The following is a 24,559-nucleotide window of genomic DNA, read 5'->3' on the forward strand; positions in this document are numbered from 1 at the left end:
TTTCTCTGACAACAGGAGGCTCTTGGCCCTGTCTGCCCACACTGGAGCATGGCAGTGATCAGCTAGGTTATCCTCATCAGCCTGGCACATCACTGCGTTGTAGCTGCCTACTATCCCTTCTTCACACTACCTGCCTGCATACAAGACTGTGGAAAACCTGTCAATGTGACGGTATCTGACACAGCATCGCTCTCCGTGAGATCCATGAGCGATGGATGAAGAGGAAGAATGGAAGGATGAAGTGGAGGAAAAAGTGATGAAAAGGAGAGGGGAGGGACAGTAGAGAAGGAGAAGAGGGGAAGCTATCAGTAGTGCTTACAGTGTAGTGGAGGAGCACAGGACAATTTAAAGGCCACAATCAATGAATGCAAAACAATACATTGAAAACAAGGTAACTGTGGTGTCTTTATACTATCTCTAAGGACACTAGAAGTCCTTAAAGATAATGTGGATTATAAAAAGTAGTTCCAAAGCTTGAGAAGACCAGGGAATCAAACCAGATGGGCAGAGAAGAGGCGGGCAGAGCTTCATTTAGAAAGAAGAAACACTGAGTGGCTGTACTCAAGCATGCAGACGGATGGCACAACCAAATGAGCAGACCCAGAACCAGCATGCACAGAGCCTGGAGTAGTACTTGACCACATGATGCTTCTGATTTGCCAGCTTCTTTGGCTATGTATTTTAGCTCTAATCAGAGCTCATGAGCACTGAGGGGCCCTTCAAAAAGAGGAAAGGGGACACACTGTTTCAATGGAGCATCTTTACAGAACTAGTCTGAAGATTAGTAAATGCCTAGTCATGCTCAAGAACTAACAGACCCCAGTATGGCAATCTGAGGGGAGAGATGGTGAGCTTGGAAAGAGAAGAAAAGGTAGTGAAGAGAGAAAAGTCAGAACAAAAACAAGGAGTAACTCCGGTAGAAAGCAGTTAAAAGCATCAAAGACAGGCACTGCAGAACACATCCCCAGATTCTCCTGCCCTGAATGGCCTCCCAACCAGCACTTCAGCTCCCTCATTTCATCAGTGGCCACTCCCCAGCAAGCCTTTTCGGGGTTCCTGCTCCTCAAATTGCTTACCTGAGGTTTCTGAAAAGGGTTCCGCCTGGAAGACTCAAAGGTGGGATAAATTGACCGGTTGGATGCCCGCTGTGCAGGGTCTTGGCATACAAATCCTGGATGGGAAATGAGCAGTATTAAGAGCTGCCCTTTTCTAAGAAAGGAGCCTGTTTGGTTTGGTTCAAGTACCTTTAAACTAACTCCACAGAGGGAGCAGACTGAGGAACTCAGTGCAATCTCGACTGACAGAGATGTGGCTTTGAATCTCAAACAAATGAACAAGTCATCTTTGTGAAACATATAGCTTTTCATAAAAATCTTTTCATAAAAGAAAAGCTTGCTTGTTGTGTTTTTTTAACTAGCTTTCTGGATGGTGACTAGAAGGGAAACAAAGCTTTTGCCAGAAGAGTCCATAGCAAGCATGTCATCATGTCCTGCTACAATCTACTGGGAATTTTCTAACTTCTGCAACGGACTTTAGGATTATCTACAGCTTAAAAATATGTTATATCTGTTTTTCAAAAAAAATATAATTAGCATTTTTTTACTCAACACTAATTATTATTATTTTGGTTTTTCAAAACAGGGTTTCTCTGGATAGCCTTGGCTGTCCTGAACTCACTCTATAGACCAGGCTGGCCTTGAACTCAGAGTCCCCTTCCTCTGCCTCCCGAGTGCTAGGATGTGCACACCCAATTCTAATTAATTATTTTAACATTCAACTGTAAAGTAATAATACTAGGTCATGATTCCCAAGAAGGAAAACAGATTTTGGCCTAAATCATAGATTATATTGGTTTTTATATTATTGGTAAATTGCATGCGTCACTGTAAAAACAGAGATTTTTTTTCTTCAGAATTTGTCTAACAAAAAAAAAAGAAAAACAAACAGAATTTCCACTAGTTTTACTTCCTTCCTAAAAGAACTAGATTCTCCACCAAAAAAGAAGATGTTACAAACCATAGGCCCAGAGAGGCCAGATAACAAGGAGAGCTCAAGGCGGGATGCTCGACTCTCCCTGGAAAGGGGAAACAGAAGAGATTTTGTGGGTGGACTGGGGGCAGGTGGGGACGGACATGAGGGATCAGGTAGAGATGGGATGAAGGGAGAGTACTGAAAGAGACAACTGGAAAGCAGGGGGCCAGTCTGGGTCTGGTTGATAGCTGATGCATGGAAAACTCATGGGAATCTAGAAAGATGAGCCCACAGCTAAGGGTCCTAGCAATCGTGAATAAGAAGCATGAATTGGCCCATCCCCTGTGACCAAGTAATGGAGGGACTGGGACACCACCCAGCCACATAACCTTCGACTTACAGGCTAAAGTAAGAATAACCAACCTATGACTGGTCCAACCTGAGACCCATGCCATGAGAAGAAGCCCACCCAACACTGCCTGGAGTACCAGGACCCAGAGGCTGGATGACCAGGAGACCTGGGATAGAACCAAACACTACTGGAGGAAAAACAAAGATCAGTGTAATGATGCCTAATGATATTCTGCTAACTCATAAACTGGTCCCCAGCCCAACTGTCATCAGAGAGGCTTCATCCAGCAACTGACAGGAACAGATGCAAAGAACCACAGCCAAACATTAGCCAGAGCTTTGGGAATCCTGCTCAGGAGAGGGAGGGAGAAGGGGAGGACTGTAGGAGCCAGAGGGGTCAAGGACATCATGAGAAAGCCCACATCATTAACTAACCTGGGCTCACAGGGGCTAAGAGTCTCAACTGACAGCCAGGGAGCCTGTCTGCATGGGACTGACCTCTGCTTATACGTGACAGTTGTATAGCTTGGTCTTCTCATGGGACTCCTGATAGTGGGAGCAGGGGCTGTCTTTGACTCTTGTGCTGGTATTTGAGATTCTGTTCCTAAATACTGGGTCGTCTTGCCCAGCCTCAACACAAGGGGAGGTGCTGCCTCTTACTGCAACTTAATCTGCCATGTTTTGTTGATATCCATGGGAGGCCTGCCCTTTTCTAAACAGAAATTGGGACTGGGGTGGGGCGGGGGGGGTGGTGGTTGGTNGGTTGGTGACAGGGGGGAGGTCATGGGGAAAGACTGAGAGGAGAGGAGGGAGGAAACTATGATCAGAATGTAAAATAAATAAATAAATAAATAAATAAATAAATAAATAATTTTTTTTTAAGAAGAAGAAAGTCGCTAAGTTTTACAGCATGGGCGGGTTCAAGTACTAGTTCACATTAAATGGATTTCATTGTGTCTTTTTGGGAAATTTTTAAAACCCAATAATAAAGCCACGTCATACCCACCTGACTGCCCATCTCCATTTCAAAGTTCTGGCTTATCTACTTAAAATGGGATTTCTTCCTCAGGCTGCTTTGGCTATAATACTGCAGAAGGGATCATGTTGAAGCCAGCAGAGACTGTCTAGGAGAAATACAGCCGGTCTCCTTTGTAACAGGGCTTCTTCGGTGGGTTTCACTTTCCCAGCTTGGAGAAAAAATATACTCTCTGCAGATCTTTGCTTAATTCTCTGCCTCTGCTCATAATTCCCATGCCCCAGGTCTCAGCCTTAGTTGTGGTTCAGCCTCGGGACAGGATGGAGCCAGGGGGAGTAGAAACATATAAACACTTCCCTGAAAATATAATTTTTTTAGTACAAAACATTCAGCATGGCTTAGGAACTGCCAGTTGGCAACACCTACAGTTGGAGCCTGGCAAATGGAAGCTCTGGTTAATTTTTTGAGAGTCTAGTTCAGAACACACTGCTACTTACCTACAACAGTGAACATATCTGAGATCATACTGGCTTTAATCTTGAGGTCCAGCGGTGCATCACTAAGAGAACAGAGAAAGAAAAGGACAATGGATGGCTCTGTAGGCTAACAGAAGAGCTGCCTCATCATGGGTCCCAGTATAACAGTTTCCAAATATCTGAGAAGCAGCGCAGCACAACAAACTGACAGGAAAGGGGAAGAGAAAGGTGGGTGGAAAATAACAGGATACAAGCCTCGTGTGAAACTCATCCTCTGCAAGGCAGGCCCAGCATCAATACATTGATTCCCTGACACGGAATCTTTTACTCCAGATCTTGTGCAATTCAAGTTTGGAGCAAGCCAGGGCTATTGCTTCGTTATCATCGTGGGGTTTGGGCCTTGATTGTCAGTGAGCTCGTACTTTTACTACTTTTACGAGTGCCCTATATTCAAATCATGTCTTAGTGATTCATCATTCACTTACATTCACACGAAAGACAAGAAAGACATTTTGGCCACCTTGATACTTTGCAGAAGCCTTCATTTTCTGGGCTAACTCCTGCTCTTTAGGTGTGCAGGCTTGTAAATAGGGCAAAAAGACCCAAGCAAGCCCTACCAACATCTCACCATCAGAGGAAGCAGCAGCCCTGAGGAACACTGAAACAGTGGAGACCAAAACCAAGAGGCCTTCCTGTGGAGAGGGGTACCCTGGGGCTTCGGTGCGTCTCCATGACCCACTCTGCTCTTGATGCTGGCCCCATTGTGCTCCTCTGGGATGTTTAACACTGGCACCTGTGCTTTCCTGGGCAATGCAGAAAGGGTTGACTGGACAAAGGGCAGGGCTAACAACTGAAGGCCCTGCCCGGCTGCACACCTCACACCTGAGGTGAGCCAAATCCCCACTCTACCAAGGAGTCAACATGGCTTTAGTTGATGACTTGGCATTCGGCCAATCTCTCATCCTTAAAAGCTCAGCAACTGGGTGGTCTCTGGCAGAAACCTCTAGGGATTTCTGTTTAGAAAAGCACATAGCTAGTAGAAATTCTGTCGCTGCAGATGTAAGCAGGGTCTTCCTGGGTAATGAAAAATATATTTCTTCCCTTCTAAAAAACAGAATTTGTTTTATTTTTGTAACTCTAAGATTGTTAAATGCTTTAGACATTAACCTTGGGTAGACACCAGGCCACCACACTGAGCAAAAAGAACACTCTGATGGGCCTTGGCACAGCTTTCCACCCTTCAGTACATGCAGACTCCGCAGGGAAGTCCACAGCAGCAAAGGCAGGGCACCACCTGAGGGTATTCCAGTCCTTCAGCAGAGCACCTACAGAGCTGGGGAACAACAACAACAAAAGGCTAGAATCTGGCACTGCAGAGTCTGACTGCAGCAGGATGGTCTGCTGAGGGGCAGCCATGAGTTCAACGGTAAAGTCTACACCAAACTGAAGAAGGTAGCTTGGATAAAGAAGTAGCTGCTTTCATTTTTGTTTTTTAAATTTAGGTCTGCTCAGGCTGTTATAACTTCAGTGCTTCAGAGGTGAGCACAGATCAGAGGGCTGGAATTCTGAGAGGGTATGAGTATATACGGGATGATGCAGAAATCAAGTCGCTATTACTTTCATATTCCTGTTCTCTGCTGAGCAGTACATTCTGTTCACACTCTGTTTTCAGTCTGGGATATCTGTCAGCATATTTTCTCGAGACTATTGCTCTTTCCAGTGTAATGAAGTAACTTGTTATTCGTGTTTCAAGTGGTTTAGTAATGCAAACAAGATGAAATAATAGACACAGTCTTATCTGAGCATCTTAAAAAATGTTAAAAGTCAAAATATGAAAGATCCTTAAGAAGCCAAATAAATAGCAAATATGTACGGCAAAACGACTGGGAAACTCTCTCACAGAGGTTTGATAACATACCATAAAACATCTAATTTTTAAGTTTAACCATCACTGTGTAAAGTCTTTTACCAAAAGAGAAATAGCATCGCCCTCAAAAAAAAAAAAAAAAAAAAAAACACATTTTAGTAGCATGTGCAGGTTCGTCTTGTTTTTCATTGACAGAACTGACTTACCAGGCCAAAGAAGGGGAGAGATTCACTTCCAATAACCATGGCTTCAGAGTATTATCTATGAGCACATCAAAGCCATACAGTTCTGGAAATACAATACAACATGCAAGATCATTTTCCATGCAACAATGATAAGAAGTCACTCAACTCCCATCCGAGGCCTAGAAACTCACTGAGTGTAAGCAATAAGCACGGATCCTTAAGTTCAAGCAAAGCTAGTCTCCGAAGAACAGTTAGAAGGAACACTAAGTACTCCAACACACTACTGCTGTTCCTAAGTTCTACACAATGAGACAACACACAGGATCCCACTGTGCCGACGGCTGGCAGGTGAGAGAAGGAACAAAGCAAGACCACCTGTTATGAACGCCACACCGGGCATGTTCTGAGCTGGCCTCCTCTACCACCTGCCTGCCACACTCTGAAAACTGAAGCACCCACCCCAGAGCAGCAGGCACAGCTCCTTCAATGCATCTTAACTTTCAGATATTGCTTCTGCAACCCAGTTCAGAAGGCATCCAAATGTAAAGTGTACTTACTCTTTCCCCTCGCCTACAGTTTCAATTTCTTTTTGAAAAGAAAAACACTCAGCCTGACACAGAAGGCAGGCATCTGGCGACACAGGGTGTGGCAAGCTATCTTGTACCACTAGTACTATTCAATGAAAGGAAGGAGCCAAAGACCAAGTTTCCGTGGATCCTGGATTTTTTGTTGATTCTCCTCCTTTACCTCCCCAACTAAGGCGAGAAGCAAGGTAAGACCAACCAGGCACCTCTTCTGGAATCCTGGTTTTATGTACAGAATTCAGGGATGTGAGGCTAACCTGGAGCCTCCGAGTTTTCCTAGTGAGAGCCTCACAACAAGAGTAACAGAGGCACGCAGCCCTTGGTGTGCATACTCCAAACGTACTTCTAACACCATGCCCAGTGACACTCAAACAAACCACCAACTGCATCTCTTCCCCAGGAGAAAATCTGCTACTTCAGAGCTCTCACACAAAGGAACAAGCAGGGCCTTCTAGAAATGCGCAGCTATAACTGACCGCGTCTAAAGAAGGATTCTTCATACTCCTTAATCTTTTGAAAAACTAGAAACATATGGAGTAGAACACAAAAATCTAAAGCTACAATGCAGCACCAAGAAGCCCAGGACAGGCTCTACAGAGCCCATTCTGTGGCATGGGGATGGCACTTCAGCCTGAGAGACATCCTCCAGGCTCCCTCTCTCCTTTCAGCGGTCACTAACTGCAGGTACTCGATGTCCACCCAGGCCATGGTCCATTTCTACTGTATAAGTCACACAGACATGCACATTCCTTTTGTCTGCTTGAAATAGGTCCTGTCGTGTAACCCAGGCGAACCTCTAACTCATGATCCTCCTGCCTCAGCTCCCAGGTTCTGAGATTACAGGCCTACACTTCCACACTCAGCTAGATCTGGATATTCTAGTGTTTCATGAATATGTCTGTTTCCATAGTAAATGCTTACATAGAATTCCATTTAATTTGCAAAACCAATTTAAAAAACAGTGAAGGTTTGGCACATCATACATTTTTATAACTATATAAATCTTATTTTAAGATATAAAAAAAGGAAGTTTTTCTTTTACTAACAAATTCATACTTTTACAGACATTGCAATCTTCTCAATAGTTTGCCTAGTCTTCAGGAACAACAATAATCTCATTCTCACCTTAATCTGAGAAAAAGATTTTGTCATGTAGCTCTAAATGAGACTTTCTTTCTTTTTTTTTTTTTTTTTTTTTTTTNGGAGCTTGTCTTGGAACTAGATCAGGGTGGTCTCAAACTCACAGAGATCTGCCTGCCTCTGCCTCTCAATTGCTGGGATTAAAGGTGTGTGCTACCACTGCCCAGCTTAAATGAGACATTTTAAAAGGAACAACCCTTAGCAGGTATGCTAGCATACATGTGCAATTACAGCATTTGGGAGGCTGAGGCAGGAAGATCATGAGTTAAATGTTGAGTTTGGGCTATACATCAAGATAAAATAAAGAAGGAGGGATAGAGGGAGGGAGGGAGGGAGGGAGGGAGGGAGGGAGGGAGGGAGGGAAGGAAGGAAGGAAGGAAGGAAGGAAGGAAGGAAGGAAGGAAGGAAGGAAAGACTGTATATTCTGGATGTTGTTCAGCACTATATAAGCAAGACACACTATCTCATACAAAATATTTCCTTCAGTTTTTAAGAGCAGAAGCAAAGATTCGACTATTTCATAAAGTAATATTTAATAGGCATGAAGAACATGTTGACAACAACGACTGGTGCACATTCTGATACAATCTGTAGAAAGCCCAGTGTGAGGCGGATCAACAATCAACAAGAGCCACTATTTTAACACTCAGCAACCGCACTTAATCATCTCATCCCCTTCAGAGAAAAATTCCAAGAGCTCACATTAAGCTGAAGTCTGAGAAAAAAATATTCTGGGAAAAGAAAAACATACCTTAAAGTGAGAAAATCATTTTCACAGTGCTAAACCAACGTACTCCTGTGATAACCATGCCCACAAAGCATGCCAAGCTCGAGAGTCAACCGAGCCTCATCTAACTATATAGCCCAGACTTGAGCCCACAATCATGTGAGAGCGGGAAAGAGCACACTGCTCCGTGAAAGCATGGCAGTGGCGTGCCGGGTACAACCACCCTAAGAAGGCTGTGCTCAGTGGTAGGGAGTGACGGTGAAAGGACAGCTTATGTATCAGATTGAACTCGCGAAACTACCAGCTCAACAGGTACACTGATGTCCTTCTACCTTTCTCTTTAATCAGGCCAATCATTTCGACTCCCTTATGAGGAATAATTTACACACGATGAGATGGGTGAGTCTTAAAAGATTCAGACTGATGAATCCTGGAATTGGTTAAGTGTATACAACCCTCAGTCCTATCAAGGGACACTCCGAGCACACCCATCAATCACCCCAGAAGATTCCTCAAACCTCTTCCCGATAGACGGCTTGCTCCTGCCTCATCCCTGACAACCATTTACTCTTAATTCTTTCCACTATCAATTCTATTCTAGAATTCATAAATGGAAACCATATAGTATATACTCATTTGAGTCTAACTTCTTGTATTATATTTGGTATGTTTTCGGAGTTACATCTATCAGTACTTCCTTTTAAGGTAGAGGTACTGAGATATAACTTATTTGGAATAAAATTCGCCCTTTTAAAGTGAACAATTTGATAAATTCTGAAAAGCATACAGTTGTTTCAACCTGACCTCAATCACAATACAAATTTTACCACAGATGTACCCTGTGCCTGTCTGTAGTCAACCCTCACCTGCCTCATCTTCCAGCAACAGGATTTTGTTTATTTTTCCTTTTCCAGAAAGTAAAAAATATAATGAGCATCATCTATAGTCTTTCGAGAGTAGTTTCTCTCACATGGTATCTTCTAAAGCATATCTATTCTGTTACATAATCAAAGTGTAGTTCATCCCTTTTAATTCCAAAGTAGTATTTCATAATATGGACATACCACAATTTATCCATTTAACAGCTGGTAGGTATTTTGGCCGTTTCCAATTTGGGGTCATTATGAATGAAGTATCAACATTTGTGAGCAGGGACTGTGTGGACATAAAGTTTCCTTTCTCCTGGATAAATACCTGGTCACATGGTTACTGTACACTACCCAAGTACCTCTTACCTCCTGAGCCATTTTTCTAGTTGTCAATGAGAATGGGGGAGGGAGAGTGAGCGTCTGACTAGGAGATGCTGTCTAGGAGAGGGAAAACTGCCAGCTCCTGCCCTAACTCTCTACAGTTTGCATAGCGTATGCCCTCTGGCTCCCCTAGGCAAAGCGGTGGTGGTATTTGCATATTCCAAGAGTGTTATAGTCACTCTGTAATGAAACTACGTGAACTGCCTCTTATCACTTCCTCTCTGAGTCCTCCCCTGAGAGTGGCAGGCGCCACTTCTCATTTATCATTTTAGATCAAGGGTGCTAGACTGTTCACCAGCTTGTCAAAAGCACAAGTCATTTTGGAAGAGGAAACTTCAATATAGAAAATGTCCCCCAATAGACTCTTCTATGGACAAGCCTGTGCCCACAGGCTTCTGTTTTCCTGGTAGATGACTGATTTGGGGGGGGGGGGGGGAGTCACCCCAGGCAGGTGGTCTTAGGTTGTTTAAGAATGCAGGCTGAGAGGGGCATGAGGAGCAAGCCAAGAAGCATTCTGCCCCATGGCTTCTGCTTCAGTTCCTGCCTTGGGTTCTTGTCCTGACTTCCTTCCGGGATGGACTGTGACAGAGAGAAAAAAAAACCCTTTTCTCCTCAAGCTGCTTTTGGTCATGGTGTTTATCACAGCAACAGAAACCTAAGGCAGAAGTAATCTGCTCCAAAAGTATAGTATTTAGGAAATATATTAAGAAAAAAAGGGCAAGGGAGATGGTTCAGTTAATAAAATGTTCTTCAAGAGCTTGAGTTCAGATACCCAGCACCCATGTACAAAGATGGTCACGACAACATACACCTATGTACTGGGGAGGCAGAGACTGAAGGATCTTTGGGACTTGCTGGCTAGCTGAAACAGTGAACTCCAGGTTCGGTCAGAGCCTTTGTTCAAAGAACGGTAATAAAATAAAAGGAAACGTGGACAGCAACTAAGGAAGGTACCAGACAGAGACATCTGGCTTCCACACAGATGTGCACGTGTACATGCATGCATACGTGATCGCGAGCACATGCATGCGTGCATACAGTAATTAAGAACCACTAAGGGTGAAAAAAGAAAATTATGTGTAAGTCAAACCCAACAAATAGCTGATTTTTCCTGCCCTAACTACATAGTCACAACCAAGTGACCAGTCACAAAAATGACAAGGACTCATTTTTTTTTTTTTTAAGAAAGAAAATAAACTTGTTTAGTGCACTGCAAAGAGAAGATTTGGCATAGCAGTAACAGAAGAACCACCTGCCAAAAATAAACAGAAATTCTCAGTGAGGAAAATTTATTAAAGATACATTAAGGAAAAATCTGATAAAAGATGGCTTTTGAAGAAGGGAGAGTGGGAAATAGTTAGAAAATATTCCCATGGAGACCTGAGCTCACTAAAGATAGCACACACTGTCTTTTTTGGAGACAATGTACTCCGCCTCCCCAGAAATAAGAGCCTGGCTGAAGCTACAGTCCCTGGGCCATGGAAAGAGCGGCACTGACAGGTGCCCACTGTCACTGAGATCCTCTTCTCTAACAGGAATGCTTTTCACCTCAGCTTAGGATTCGAGTTTAAAAACAAAGTGAAATTCTTTAGAACGGGTCCAAAAGAGAATTCTGGGGGAAAAAAAAGTAGAGCATGATCACACAGGAAAATGAACTGAGTAAGAGAAGTGTTAACTTGTTAACTCAGCCCTGAAGTCACTATGGTGCCTAGCTACTGCCTGGAATGGTAGGTCTAAAAGGAGGATTTAGGCCTGGGCACTGCGCTCTTTTCCAGTCTGATCCGCTAGAAAAGATGATGTCATTGTTCCTGAGATCTAGTTACAGGACAGCACAGGAGAATCCAGGATGTGGGGAGAAAGGGCCAGAGAGCTGGCCTCAAACTGGGCCTTGCCATTTATTAGTCAAATGGTCCAAGACAACTTACTTCAGCTCGGACCCTTTCCCCTGGTCATAAACCACGGGTTTACAACACATGGCTGGGAGCAAGCACCAGCACTGCTGGGGACAAAGAGCAGCCTCTTAGGAAACACCCTTCCCATCTGAGCTGGAGCTAGAGATAAACTAAGAGGGGCTTACCATGCAAACCGCCCCTGCCTTCCACTCCTTTACTGTTGGTGGAGAGGTCTGTATAACAGAGACAGCACGCTCCCTTCCTGCAGCCCTCTGACAATCCCTTATGGACACCTTCCTTTCAAAGAGCATGGCCTTATCCTGAAAAAATGGTCAAGAGCAGAGGTAACAGAAACTAAACCAGATTTCACTTAAGGGAGGTATCCTGAGCGTACTGGTTTTCCGCAGACATGCCATTGGTCTCTGTTCATTAGCGTCTGGTCCACACTGGAGGACCAGGATCAGAGCCCATCGCTTCAGCCATTCTCACAAACAAACACTAAACCACTGTCATCAGCAACATCTTTGAAAGACAGCTAACATCCTGTTGGTTTTGGCTGTTTTTCTTTAAAAAAAAAAATGTTGTTCTCATAGTCAGTAATTTTGCAGCGCCAATTTCCTTAGCATATTTAAAGAGTTGCCATTGAAGCATATTAGTTCACATTGTACCACATTTTCACAATCGTGGAAGGCAGTAAAATTTGACTGTTAGAAACATGTTTTATTGGGGGAGGCATCCAAAAATCATATAATTGAAGTCCTATGATCAAGATGGAAGATTGCCAAGACTCATCCTCTGAGGCCCCTGTTTTTCAGGCAGAGTCTCTTTCATTCAAGTTCTTTTACTCCTTAAGTCTAGAACCTGAGACCAGGGCTAATTTCTCAGGGTCTCCATCTTCTTTTGGATGTACAAGCTTACAAAATAGCATTAAATGGCTAAGTTTCTGACTGCCTGCTATGGTTGAAACACAGGTAGGAATGAGACAATGCAGGCTTATGAACACAGCAGCAGCTCAGGGCAAACTGAGTTTGAGAAGAACAAACTGTTGACAGTAATGCGCTACTGCAGTACTAATCTCTGCCCAGATGCAGCTGGGCCTGGAAAAGAGTGACGTGTGCAAGTAAAGCACTGGCAGGGGGATGGGGGAGGAACCTGCAAACAGCACAGGCGGCAAGGGGAAGAAGAACTCACAGGGCAGAAACCCCGTAACACAACGCTTCTGGCACTAGTCTATAAGTGAAACCCAGAAATGACTACCAAAAGAATAGAGGGAACCCCACGTCTCCATTCTGTTTCCCTAAAAGTATGGGTGCTCTCCTTAAGCCGAAAGCTTCTGGGAAGCTAGCTCTCAAGTCCTGGTTACCCTGACACACACAAAGTGACTCCTTACCATGCAAACCCCAGGGGAGGCTAAGAGTCCCATATGGGGAGGGAAAAGGGATTCACACAAATATATATATATGAATATACAAAATCATATCTCATGAGGGGTTAATGAAGCACACAGAATCCCAGGGCTGACAGGAAGTGGAATTAGAACCACAAAAGCCAAGGAGACAGTCAACAACTTAAAAAACTCCAGATGCCGTGAGTGTATTGGAGCTGGACCAGGACAGGAAAGGGGAGAGGAGACCCTGGCTGATTGACCTTGGGATATTTCTGAGTCAGAGAGAGTTGCTGTGCCTCTTTCATATGGAGTTCTGTAAAACCATTCCTAAGCTTCCAAAAGGCAATCAGGTTACAAAGCAAGATAGGAAAAGAAACACCCAGAAAAGCCTTCAGGATTAGCTACTTAGAACAAAATGTTTTGTTTTATCTTGGTTTTGTTTTTTTTAATATATCAGGGGCCATGAGAAATTTACCAACAGAGGCAAGCAGAGCTGGAAAGGAAACATAGTTAATCTTGAAAGGTTTCAACAGCTGGAGTCCCATTCTGTTAGCTCCCACCTCATCCTCAAACAGACTAACAATTCTGAGTTGCAAGCCTCACCAAATCAGATCCACTAAAAAACTTACTGCTAAGCCACCAAGAAGTCAGGAAAACAAGCACCGAGCAGTCATTCAGCAAACATTTGCCCACATTCTCTACGAGCACAAGATGCTGCTCTGCATGAGAGGGACAAGCCAACGGCAACACCACGACGGCCATCATCAAAGAGCGTCCACAGAAATGATACCAGAGCAGAGATATGAACAGAGTGCTGGGACTACAGGGTGGGAGTCTAACATTCACCAGGAAGAGTTAGGGGGAAAAAAAGACCACCAAAGAAATGATGCTTGGCTTTGCCTGGAAGGATGTTGGTGGCCTACTAGGTAAAGTAACATGAGAAAAGTGGAGGGAGTTCTGCTGCAAGGTAAATTAAACTAGAGTTAGAGCGAGAGAAGGCTCCCGGAACTCTGCTTTGACATAAATAGGATGAGATAGAAAGGCAGACACAATGGCTTAAGGATTGAAGAAGATAAACGCAGAGACTTCCTAAAGCACACACAGAATGGCATGCGGAAATGACATGACGAGGCCCTGTGCCCAGCAAGGCTTCAGAAAAGCAGCGGAGTGAAGTGGGTCTTAAGGGAAAGGGACAATGAGAGGCAGACAAGGGGGCTTTCTAGCCAGACCCAGAACCTGTGGACTGGTACAGTCCCCTCCCAAAGGCCTGCTTTTGAAGTCTCTGCCATCTTTCATTTTGCTCTATAGTTCCAGATCCTGACTGCCTGCACCTTCCATTCAGTCTCAACAGTTTTCCTACTTGAGCATCAGTCCAATACATCCTGTTATAATCTATTAAAGAGATCAAGAATTAGTGTCTAAGCCAGGCGGTGGTGACGCACACCTTTAATCCCAGGACTCAGGAGGCAGAGGCAGAGGCAGGCAGATCTCTGTGAGTTCGAGGCCAGCCTGGTCTACAAGAACTAGTTCCAGGGCAGGCTCCAAAGCTACAGTGAAACCCTGTCTCGAAACAAAACAAAACAAAAAAATAATTAGTGTCTAATTACAAAATTAATAAAGTAATTTTTATTAAGTACAGCTTAAGGACCAGACATGGTGCCACGTGCTCTCTTTGCTTGCACTGTCTCCATGGTTACAGTATTCTTAGGAGGGAGATATCACTATGGCTGTCACTTAAGAGTCTAGAAAATGAGAAGCAGGATAACTTGCTGAAAATCACCCAACCAGAAATGAATACAAACGGGTCTCAAATCCAGGCTGCCAGACTCTAGGGACCATGGTCTTTATTTCCCTACTCTCCAGCCCCCTAAGCAAGCCACACCACCTCTGTCCTTACTATCACACTTTAACTAGCATCACTATATCAATAATCATGTGTGTTCTATCCCCAAGGTCCAACACGTGCCCAAAGCCTACCTGGCCCTATGGGCTTTCATCCTGGCAACTAAGTTCCTATCCACAGAGAAAGCAGACGCACCAAGGCCACCTTGGTGTGACACACACAGCTAGCGGGTCAGGAGGTCAGAGGTTTCCCTTTCTACACTATCTCTGTCAAATCAAAAGACAGAGTGAAACAGAAGGGGAGGGGAGGCGAGGAGGAAAACTAGCAGGAGAAAGAAGGGGAGGAGGAATCCACTAGGAAGAAGGCTAAAACTAAAAGGAGGAGTCCTCGGAAAATGGGAGAAAGCACACACTGGTACCAGCCAGAGCTTCTTGGACCTGTTCCCAGTCTGGCTGCCAGAGAGCTCTGGAATATATTTGTTAGAGCTGGATTCCTGAGCGGCCTATTGCAGACTTTTTCTGAGTGTACTCTGACAGAGAGAATCACACTCCGGTTTCAATCCCTGTTCCCCACATTGGAAGCAAGTTCCTCCTCCAGAGATTCCAATGAAAACTCACCACTGGCCTCTTGGGAGGATCTGAATCTACTCTACGAGCTTAAGGACGCAAACCCAGGATGTGTCCCTGACTCCTATAGTCTCACTGAGCCCCATTATCTGAGAATCCCAAGACCCTCCACACAAAACACAAGCATCTGGTGGCTCCTTACCGAAACAACTGCTGCGGTGCGGGACAAAGGTCTTACAGGCAGTGGCGATAGCTAGTTCAGCAGAGATTATCGTCTTAATGATCAGGTCTTCCACATGGGCCATCAATGCTGCAAAAACAATCTTTTGTAATGAAAACAGAAACACTATAATGCATGCATGCGTTTGTAGGAGCAGATTCTAGGTCACTATGCAATTATAAAAGCACGTGTTCTCATTCAAAAAGCATCTAAATGGCGGTCTTCAGAATGGGTGCTACAGGGCTGGCGTGCCACGAGTAGAGACAAGGATGCAGATGGCCTGTGACAGAGTACAGGCTGCAGAAGGGGCCTTCTCTTCCTCTTGCTCTTCTGTGCACAAAAAAGTCTATTTGCACATTGCTTCCCCTGCTGCTCAAGGCTCAGCATGGGTTCTTTTGAACTTCAAGCCCTATACTCAGATTCTACCCTGCCCATTGTCCACGTCAGCAACAAGAATGAGAGTTCAATTTACAAAGATTTGAACCCAGAGCCAACACAGTTAGCAATGCAGCATACATAACCCACAGTATCTTATTTAGCAGCACACATCCAAGAAAGATAAACTGAGGACCAGAGAGACAGTGATGCTTTCTAAACTAGACACAAGAAAAGGGATTTGGGGAGGTTGTAGAAAGTTTCTTCTCCACTGTGAACCACAGGAAAAACAACAGTCACCCACTGGCTTCTCAGCAACATTATCAAGAGGCCTGGTGAGACACGACAGTAAAATCATACAAAGTAGTAGAGTCATGGGCTGGAAAGATGGCTTGGCAGGTAAGAGCTGGCTGCTCTTGCAAAAGACCTGCGTTTGTTCCCCAGCACCCATGTAGGATAGCTCACAATCTCCTGTAATTCCAGCTCCAGGGAAACTGATGCCTTCTTGTGGCTTCAACAGGTATCTGTGTGAGTGCGTGTATGTGGGTGCACGCGCACCTCCCCACAAAATATATATAAAGTGGAATCTCAAAGGAAGAGGTATGATACCCACCAGTTGTGTGTGTGTGTGTGTGTGTGTGCATGCGCACATGTGCACGTACACCTCCCCACATTTTTTATATATATACCGTAGAGTCTAAAAGGAAGAGGTATGATGCTCACCAGTTGTGTCCTTGCCTTCTTGTTTCAGGTACCTAAGCATGGCACTCATGCTCCACTTGTTCCCATAATCCTCCACTTCTGGATCATCACAACTAAAAAGAAAGAAATTGAGGCTGCATATGCCAAGAGGCCTGTCTTTCCCTGTGCTTTGAGTATATTAGGGAACATACACTTTGCTGATTTCCACCTGGTGTTCCCTGGTTCTTTTGTAAGACACCCTTTCTATCAATTCCTTAAAAGGAAGGGAAAATGAAGTTTGCTTTTCTGAAGAGTGCAGAGAAGAGAGCTAATTCTTCCACATCAAGAATGAGTGAAAAGCCAGGCATGGTGGTGCACGCTTTAATCCCAGCACTGGGGAGGCAGAGGCAGGCAGATCTCTGTGAGTTTGAGGTCAGCCTGTTCTATAAAGTAAGTTCCATAACAGCCAGGGCTGTTACACAGAGAAATCAGTCTCCCCACCCCCCAAAAAAACCCAAAAATAAATAAATAAAGATAAAAATAAACAGTGAAGAAAGTTATGAAAAAATATGGACACATTTAAGAGTTATAATAAATGAATAATGGGATTTAACACATCTAGCCTGAGGCAAATGTCACGTGAGGCCAGCAAACCACCTCAGGTGCCATTTTCAGATCAGAGCTGAGTTTGACACACTAAGCAAGCCTCCTGTCTGTGGCAATGACAGCTACTTCCCCTCTCGAGTCCCACGAGTGACAGGGGACGCTGGGGTGCCAGGAAGCGCACTGGGCATCCCACTGTTGCTAATGGTGAATGGGGCAGGCTCCCCTGAGTGTCACCCTGCAGCCAGGCAGTTTGCCACTGACTTCTCAATCCTCAGAGCCCTCTCCAGTTACATCTCTGCTCATCTCAAAGTGAGGGACATGGCAGCTTGAAGCAGTTCCAGGGCTGGTCAAGGGCCACTCACTGAAACCTCTTTCACTTCAGCAACTACCCCAACATTTCCAGCTTCTTGCCTTCCTTGGACCTGCTGGGAACTTATTTTTAGTCTGAGTAGAAAGTGTCTGTTTGGGTTTCTTTTCTATTTTTCCACTTTCTGGCAAAATTATCTGGATGAAAGAAAACAGAGCAAAAATAACATTTCCACACAGCGGGGCTGCTACTCCTCTCCACTAGTCCTTCTCAAAGACGGCCTAACTTCTGTAATGTTTTCCTTCTTTTTGGTCTGATCGTAGTAGTACATCTTAGAAAATTCTAGAAGCTATATAAAAGCAATGAGTAAAAGCCCTAAAAGCTAACTACTCTAATCTTATACTTTGTGTTGAAGAAGAGTTAATATTTCAGGACATATCTTTTTCTCCATTCTCAGCAAAAATACTGTTTTAGCTACTAGATTGATTCCGTCAAGGCGTCTGCTGCATGTACTGTCTCAATGTCCTTCTCCGTTAAACAATACACAGTAAAGACGGTTCTAGCTCTGGTTCTGTACATCCATCCTGAAGGTTAAATTCATAGAAACGGAACCACGGTGTCAAAGGACACATATAATTTTAAGCTTCTGATATGACTGCTAAATTGAAATTCTTACCCAAGTCAAGTAGGGAAAGACAAATGGTGAAGGTGTGGAATTATAGGTAGAAAGAGGTGACCTTCTGCCGAGTTTGCCACGGACAAGCCGTGGCAGCAGCCAACAACAGTGCCTCCAAAGTGATACTTGAGGGGCTGGAGAGAGCTTAGTGGTTCAGAGAACTCACTGCGCTTCTAGAGGACCTGGATTCGATTCTCAACGCCCACATGGTGGCTAACAACCATCAGTAACTCCAGCTCCAGGGGATCTAACACGGCTTCGGGCTACCGAGGGCACCATGAATACACATGGTACACGCACACCCGAAACACCCATATACACAGATTAGTTTAAAAAAAAAAAAAAAAAAAAAAAAAGACACTTGGCCCTCCGGTGTCTCCTAAGTATTCTGACACTCAGCTCCCGTGCAGCTTTCCGTGTCTCCACACTCAGATGCGGCCAGTACCTCACATAGTCTCCACTCTTCTTATTCACACTGTAGTTCGTCAGGTGCATGAACTGGTTCCGAATGTTCTTGGATCCTTGGTCATATCGCACAGTTGCAAACCTGACAGGAAGAGGACGGGTGAAATGCCAGGAACAGCGTCAGTGGAACTGAAGACTGGGGAGAGCACACACAGCACGGGGGACATTACCCTTATCTTACAAGGAGGGCGGCACTCTATCTAACAGACGATGACCTCTTCTATGTGACAGCTCCTGAGAAGTGTGTTCTATGCATCATCACATAACAATTGGCCCTAAAGGCAACTTTCATGAAATAGAACCATATTACATCTAAATTTTAAATAGATAAAAAACTAAATATGACCAATAAAGACTGAATAACTTGGCCATGCATGGTGAAACACACCTTTAACCCCAGCATTAAGGATTCAGAGATCTGCCTGGTCTAGCTCGAGAATTCCAGGTTAGCCAGGGCTGCAGTAAGACACTGTCTCAAAAAAAAAATGAAGGGGAGGAAGGGAGGGAGGAAGGGAGGGAGGGAGGGAGGGAGGGAGGGAGGGAGGGAGGGAAGGAGGGAAGAAAAAAGAAAAGACTGAATCACTTATCCAAGATTGCAAACTCTAAAACCCTATGGCTTAGCCACTCTCAGACACTGCTTCTCTTATCCCTCTATCAATGAATAGAAGAATAAAAATTCAAAACACAGCAATTCACAAGCTGGGCAAATGTATGTAGGAGGCTGCTACAGCTATGAAGTTGCAATTAACACCTACTAGGCCCTCACAGTGACTGAAACAACATTCTACAGGAGGAAAGGAAAAATGGTCCAGCACAGTGTTGTGCAGACTTGAAACACCCATAGAGGGAAGAGCTCTGATTCGTAATGGCTCAAGAAGGCCCATCAAGGCGCTAACGAGAGGAAGCACAGTAGCATGAACATGGCACAGCACAGGAGAAGCCCACAGCAAACAGGCAGCAACTCCATGTCCATGACTACTGTTAAGAACATCAAAGCATAAAACACAGACGCCACTGCAGGCAACAAGCAGGGAGAGGGAAAACTGCCCAGCGATGCTCAGCATCGAAAAGGCCTCAAGACAACAGTTCACAGACTGCTAGTGCCATATCACCCGGCCCTCAAGTGATTTTCCCAAGACACATATCCAAGTGTGTGAAAAAACCTAGAAGGCCACAAGTTTATTTTCATATGATTTACAAATCGTTTACATATGCTTACCCAGACTATGAAGTCAACATGATTTTTACCACATTAAAGGTCAGAATTTAAAAACTTTCCTCTTCTCTATTTCTTCTCACCCACTCCCACCATCTCCACTCCCTAATTCCCTGTACCAGGAAAAAAAAAAAAAAAAAAAAACCAAAAAACTAAAATAAACAAACATAAGGCCAGGAAAAAGGATGTGGATAACAAGAAAATTCTGACCAGGCATGTATGGCTAAAGAGAGTTTGACAAGCATTGTCTACGCTTGAGAAAGACCTCAAAATTTCCAGAAGCTTCTAGGAGCTACCATTTCACACTTTGTCTTCAGTTGGTGGCAAATGGACTTGGCCTTTCCATCCCAATCTTCATCTAAAGAAGCAGAGCAGGTGGAAGTCACTCTCTGAAATCTGAAGTCTGAAATTCAAGACTGCCAACTTCCACAGACATTAACTGGTGATATATCATTTATCTTCAGCAAGAATTAAGTGTGAGGAAGAGAAAGTCCTGCTAGGCAAGGAGAGGTCTCTTTTGGCTACCTCTTCATACTTGACTCAATCTGACCAACATAGAAGCCCAGCAGAAGCACCAAGTGAGCTGGATCTGGGGCTCTTGCATTTGCACCTCTACATGCTTTTAAGAGGCCTGGGCTCCTACAAATCGTCCTCATCTTCCTTTCTCTGCTCACCATTTTCTTCCTAGGGTCCAGGTGAGAAGTCACACTACCCTGGTTATTCATCCAGTTATGATTATATGCTTGACCCTCAAAGATTTGGTTTGGGACGATTTCCCTTGATTTTGGCGTTTAACTTGAATGACTTGGCTAGCTAACTTCTTGCAGATCCATGAGAAAGACAGTGTATGGACAAGAAGCAAACCCTGGGGAAGTGCAGAACAGCCTCATGGGAATCTGAATGTAGAGAACAGAGAACATCTGACTGGGGAGGCAGCTCAGCAAGGCCAAGAGACCGGCTATAAAGGAGAAAACTTAATAAATAAATATGGTAAAGATAACAGGAGACAGTTTTTTCTTTGTTGGACAGGAAATGAGAATATATAAAAGACGAAAGCTAGTTTATACTCTGAATTTAGAGTAGAGCTGCAAATGCCAACATAACCCATTTCCTAACGCACAGATATAGAAATAAATGTGGATGAGTGCATGAGAAGAGGGACACGTGTGCACACGTTTCCTAGGCATCTCTATTGAAAGCCCCAGAGCAACGAGATCATCTAGTCATCTAGTATCCTCCTTCCCTCCCTCTCTGTGTCTCTCTCTGTCTCTGTCTCTGTCTGTCTGTCTGTCTCTCTCTCTCTGAGACAAGGTTTCTCTGTGGAGCCCTGGCTGTCCTGGAACTAGCTATGTAGACCATGCTGGCCTTGGCTCACAGAGATCTGTTAGCCTCTGCTTCCCAGGGGCTAGCATTAAAGGCGCGTGCCACCACCGCCCGGCCAAACCTTCATTTCTAAATACTCCTCTCCATGAGCAAGTAACCAGTGCTCCTTGGAGATATGACTGGCTCCAGAGCTGGGTCAGAAACGACTTATACTCAAAGAATTATAGAGACACGTCCAAAGGACACAAACACCAGCATAAAGGGGTCCCCATTGTCCAAACCTGGGACAAACAGAGCGTGAAAATAAAACAGTATAGTAAAAGGACCCACTGAAATACAAATCTTTCAGTATGTGTTCATATAAACAAATGACTACATAATCATAAGGAGAAAAACCTTTTCCTCAAAGTAAAATGCCAAATAATACAAATAAAAGGATGATGGGATTTGAAAATCATCATCTGGCAGTCACTACTGTAATAATTCACTCAAGCAAGAAATATCAGTAGATATGAAAGCTATTGTTGAAACTGAGATATGGAGTAAGTTTTATATGGTTTCGACCACCTCATCATAAATTCTTGGTAATCACAGAGGGAAGAAAAGTCATTTTACAGTGGAGGAATCTGGAAGGCACTACCTTAAATCAAATACTAAATAATTAGCGTATACCATCAAATATACCTTAATGGGAACTTACCATCACTTCTGTGGGACTCTGACGCCAAATGAGCAACCAAAGTTTAATCATGAGAAAGTACAGACAAACCAAAATTGAAGGACAAATTGCAAAATGACTAGCCTGTCATCTACCAAAACGCCGAGGTCAGGAAGTCACAGAAACGCTGAAGAGCTGCTCCAGACTGCAGAAGTCAGGAGACTTGACAGCTGAACTAAACCGCCATCCTTGGCTGGGCCCTTTGGTTAAAGAACGTGAGTAGGACAAACTGGCAGAGCCAGATGGGGTCTCTGGGCAGGTACTCAGATAGCTTCTTCACAAGTTCAAATGCTCAAAATGCAAAGTCTCAGAGGAAATGAGTAAGTTTCTTGTGAACTTGAGAACAACAGAAGGCCTGGCCATTCCACTCCGAGAGACTTAGGAGCTGCACAGCACACGGGCCTGTGCATAGGAGCAGCTACTTCCCCATGCTCCAATGTCTGCCTGAGCAGCGCCCTCTGGGAAGGCACCATGAGCATTTAGGTCTATGACCATCACATACTATCACACATCATTTTACTAGGCCTGAAAGTTTCCACACAATTTCCCTAACGAGCTAGAGGAAACCAAATCTGCAAACGCTCATCCTAACATAACATAAGTACTGACCCTCGCTCTGACAGAGATCAAGATTTAAGACACTGGGGCCCTCCCACGGAGTCTCACAGTATAGAAACACTCGGGGCAGGCCCACATCCAGCACATGGCCAGTACAAAACCAACTCAATGATATTTGGGGCAATTTAATTATTTATTTATTTATTTATTTATTTATTTATTTGGCTCATACTGCTTCGTTTGGACATTTTTTGCCTTACTTGTCTTTTGCTTACTTAATATGGCTTCCAATTCCTGGTTTTTTTGCTCGCTTGTTTCTGGTTTGTTTGTTTCAAAACAGGGTTTCTATGTGTAGCCCTGCCTGTCCTAAAGTTTGCTCTGCAGACCAGGCTGGCCTAGAACTCAGAGATCTACCTGCCTCTGCCTACTGAGTGCTAGGATTAAAGACGTGCGCCACCACTAACTCCAATTTTGTGCTTTTATGGGTTTTGTTGGTGTTTGTGTTCCTTGTGCTTTTTCTTTGTTGTTGTGTTTTAATACTGGTCTAATTTTTTTTATTTGCCTGTTTGTTTTCTAAAGAGAGTGAAAGAAACCATGGAGTTGGACAGATAGGGAGGGTGTGCGAGGAGATGAGGAAGGACAAATGATGATCAGTATATACTGCATGAAAAACATTCACTTTCAATCAAAAAATAATGCTATTAAAGAGAGAAAGGGGGAGAGAGAGAAAGAAAGTGTGTATGGGGGGGGGGGTGTAAGGAAGTACACTGGGCCCTCGAGATGGCTCAACCAGAAAAGGCACTTGTACACCAAGCCTGAAGATCTGAGAAGAGTTCTGGGGCCCACATGGAAGAGAGAAGCAATCCCAAGTTGTCCTCTGCCTTCCATCTATGTACTATGATGCATGTGCATGCAGTCAGATGACTGTAATTAAATAGTAAGACCCAAGAAAGCCCACACAACAGAATTTCACAGCCTTGACCTTTAGGCAAAGAAAAGATATCGATTATCGATCTGTAAACGAATACAGGTGATCTCTATTTTGAAAACAAAGTCTTAAAAGCTACACTTTGTCTTTCCTGCTTCTCACATGGAATCAGGATTTCTCAGAAATGGGAGCGTGTGACTGAAGAACAGGCTTTAGTAGTAAACACACACAGCAGCTTGATAGTTTTCCACTTTATGATGGTGTAAGGATAATCTGCATTCTGAAGAAATCACACTTTGAGTTCTGAATGCTGATCTTTTCCCACACTAGAAATATGCACTGGTGCTATCTTGCAACCCTGAACAGTAGAGCAAGCTGCAGCCAGTCACTCACACCATCATGACAACTGACATGCAACAGTAAACCATATTGCTAAGCTAATGTGTCTGGTAGGTTAGGCGTGTTAAATGCATTTTCAGGGGCTGAGGAGATTAAAGGCTCAGCAATTTAGAGCATTGGCTGCTCTTCCAGATAACCTGGGTTCAGTCTCAGCACCCACATGGCAGCTCACAACTACCTGTAACCCCAGACTCTTTCTTCTGGCCTCCTCCAGCACTGCACATATGTAGTGCACTTACATATAAAATAAAGATAATAAAACCTTTTTAAATGCATTTCCAATTGGTGCTATTTTCAACTTGAGGGACTAGAGTTGAACAGATACTCTTGACAGGTAGACAGGAAGACAGGCCATGACTAGGAAACCAAGATAGCAAGCTTCCAGCTTCTTCCTGATATTTCTGGCCAGGCACAAAGGCCTACAGCCCCTCCACCACTGGAGCCCAGCTATGGACCCCTCTGATAAGTTCGAGGCAAGTTCAGGACATGTTTACCCCCAAACTGTCAATCTACCAGCCTCCCTATCTTTGCTCAAACTGACCAACCCTACATCCAGGGAAGAAGCCCCCTCAAAGACCAGGCTTCGGCTTCGCAAGTCTCAGCTGTGCTCTGCAGGGCCTTTCTCTGCACGTGTCCTGCTGTGTGTGTGTGTGTGTGCTGCTGCCGCACCCTTAACAAAAGCGTTTCTTTACAGGCTAACTCTGGGCTCTGTCTGAAATTCCCCCGCAGCTACTGGACAGTAGAGGGATTTGTTGGTTTGTTGTTTTGTCCTGCCTTTTAATTCTTTAACTGATGGGGGATGGGAGGCACCTATCAAGACCCCTAGATGGCAACAAACTGATTATGGCTATGTTGGGACATGAGTCAATGGC

At 44.2% G+C, this 24,559-nt stretch overlaps 1 protein-coding gene across 16 annotated transcripts in view; it reads right to left on the bottom strand.

The window, feature by feature from the left end:
• Ttll5 (tubulin tyrosine ligase like 5) overlaps positions 1–24,559 on the bottom strand; it is a 246,248-nt gene that overhangs the window by 178,466 nt on the left and 43,223 nt on the right. For all 16 annotated transcript variants that reach the window (XM_050152436.1, XM_050152435.1, XM_050152443.1 and 13 more), the window contains 6 exons: positions 18,526–18,627; positions 16,534–16,625; positions 15,418–15,525; positions 5,848–5,929; positions 3,796–3,857; positions 1,077–1,171 (listed from right to left, as the gene is read on the bottom strand). In XM_050152436.1, the coding sequence (XP_050008393.1) occupies positions 1,077–1,171; positions 3,796–3,857; positions 5,848–5,929; positions 15,418–15,525; positions 16,534–16,625; positions 18,526–18,627 (541 nt within the window). The remainder of the gene's footprint in view (positions 1–1,076; positions 1,172–3,795; positions 3,858–5,847; positions 5,930–15,417; positions 15,526–16,533; positions 16,626–18,525; positions 18,628–24,559) is intronic.

Source organism: Alexandromys fortis, unplaced genomic scaffold (genome assembly GCF_014885135.2).
Source record: "Alexandromys fortis isolate MF-2015 unplaced genomic scaffold, M_Fortis_MF-2015_v1.1 scaffold_47, whole genome shotgun sequence".
Lineage (NCBI taxonomy): Eukaryota > Metazoa > Chordata > Mammalia > Rodentia > Cricetidae > Alexandromys > Alexandromys fortis.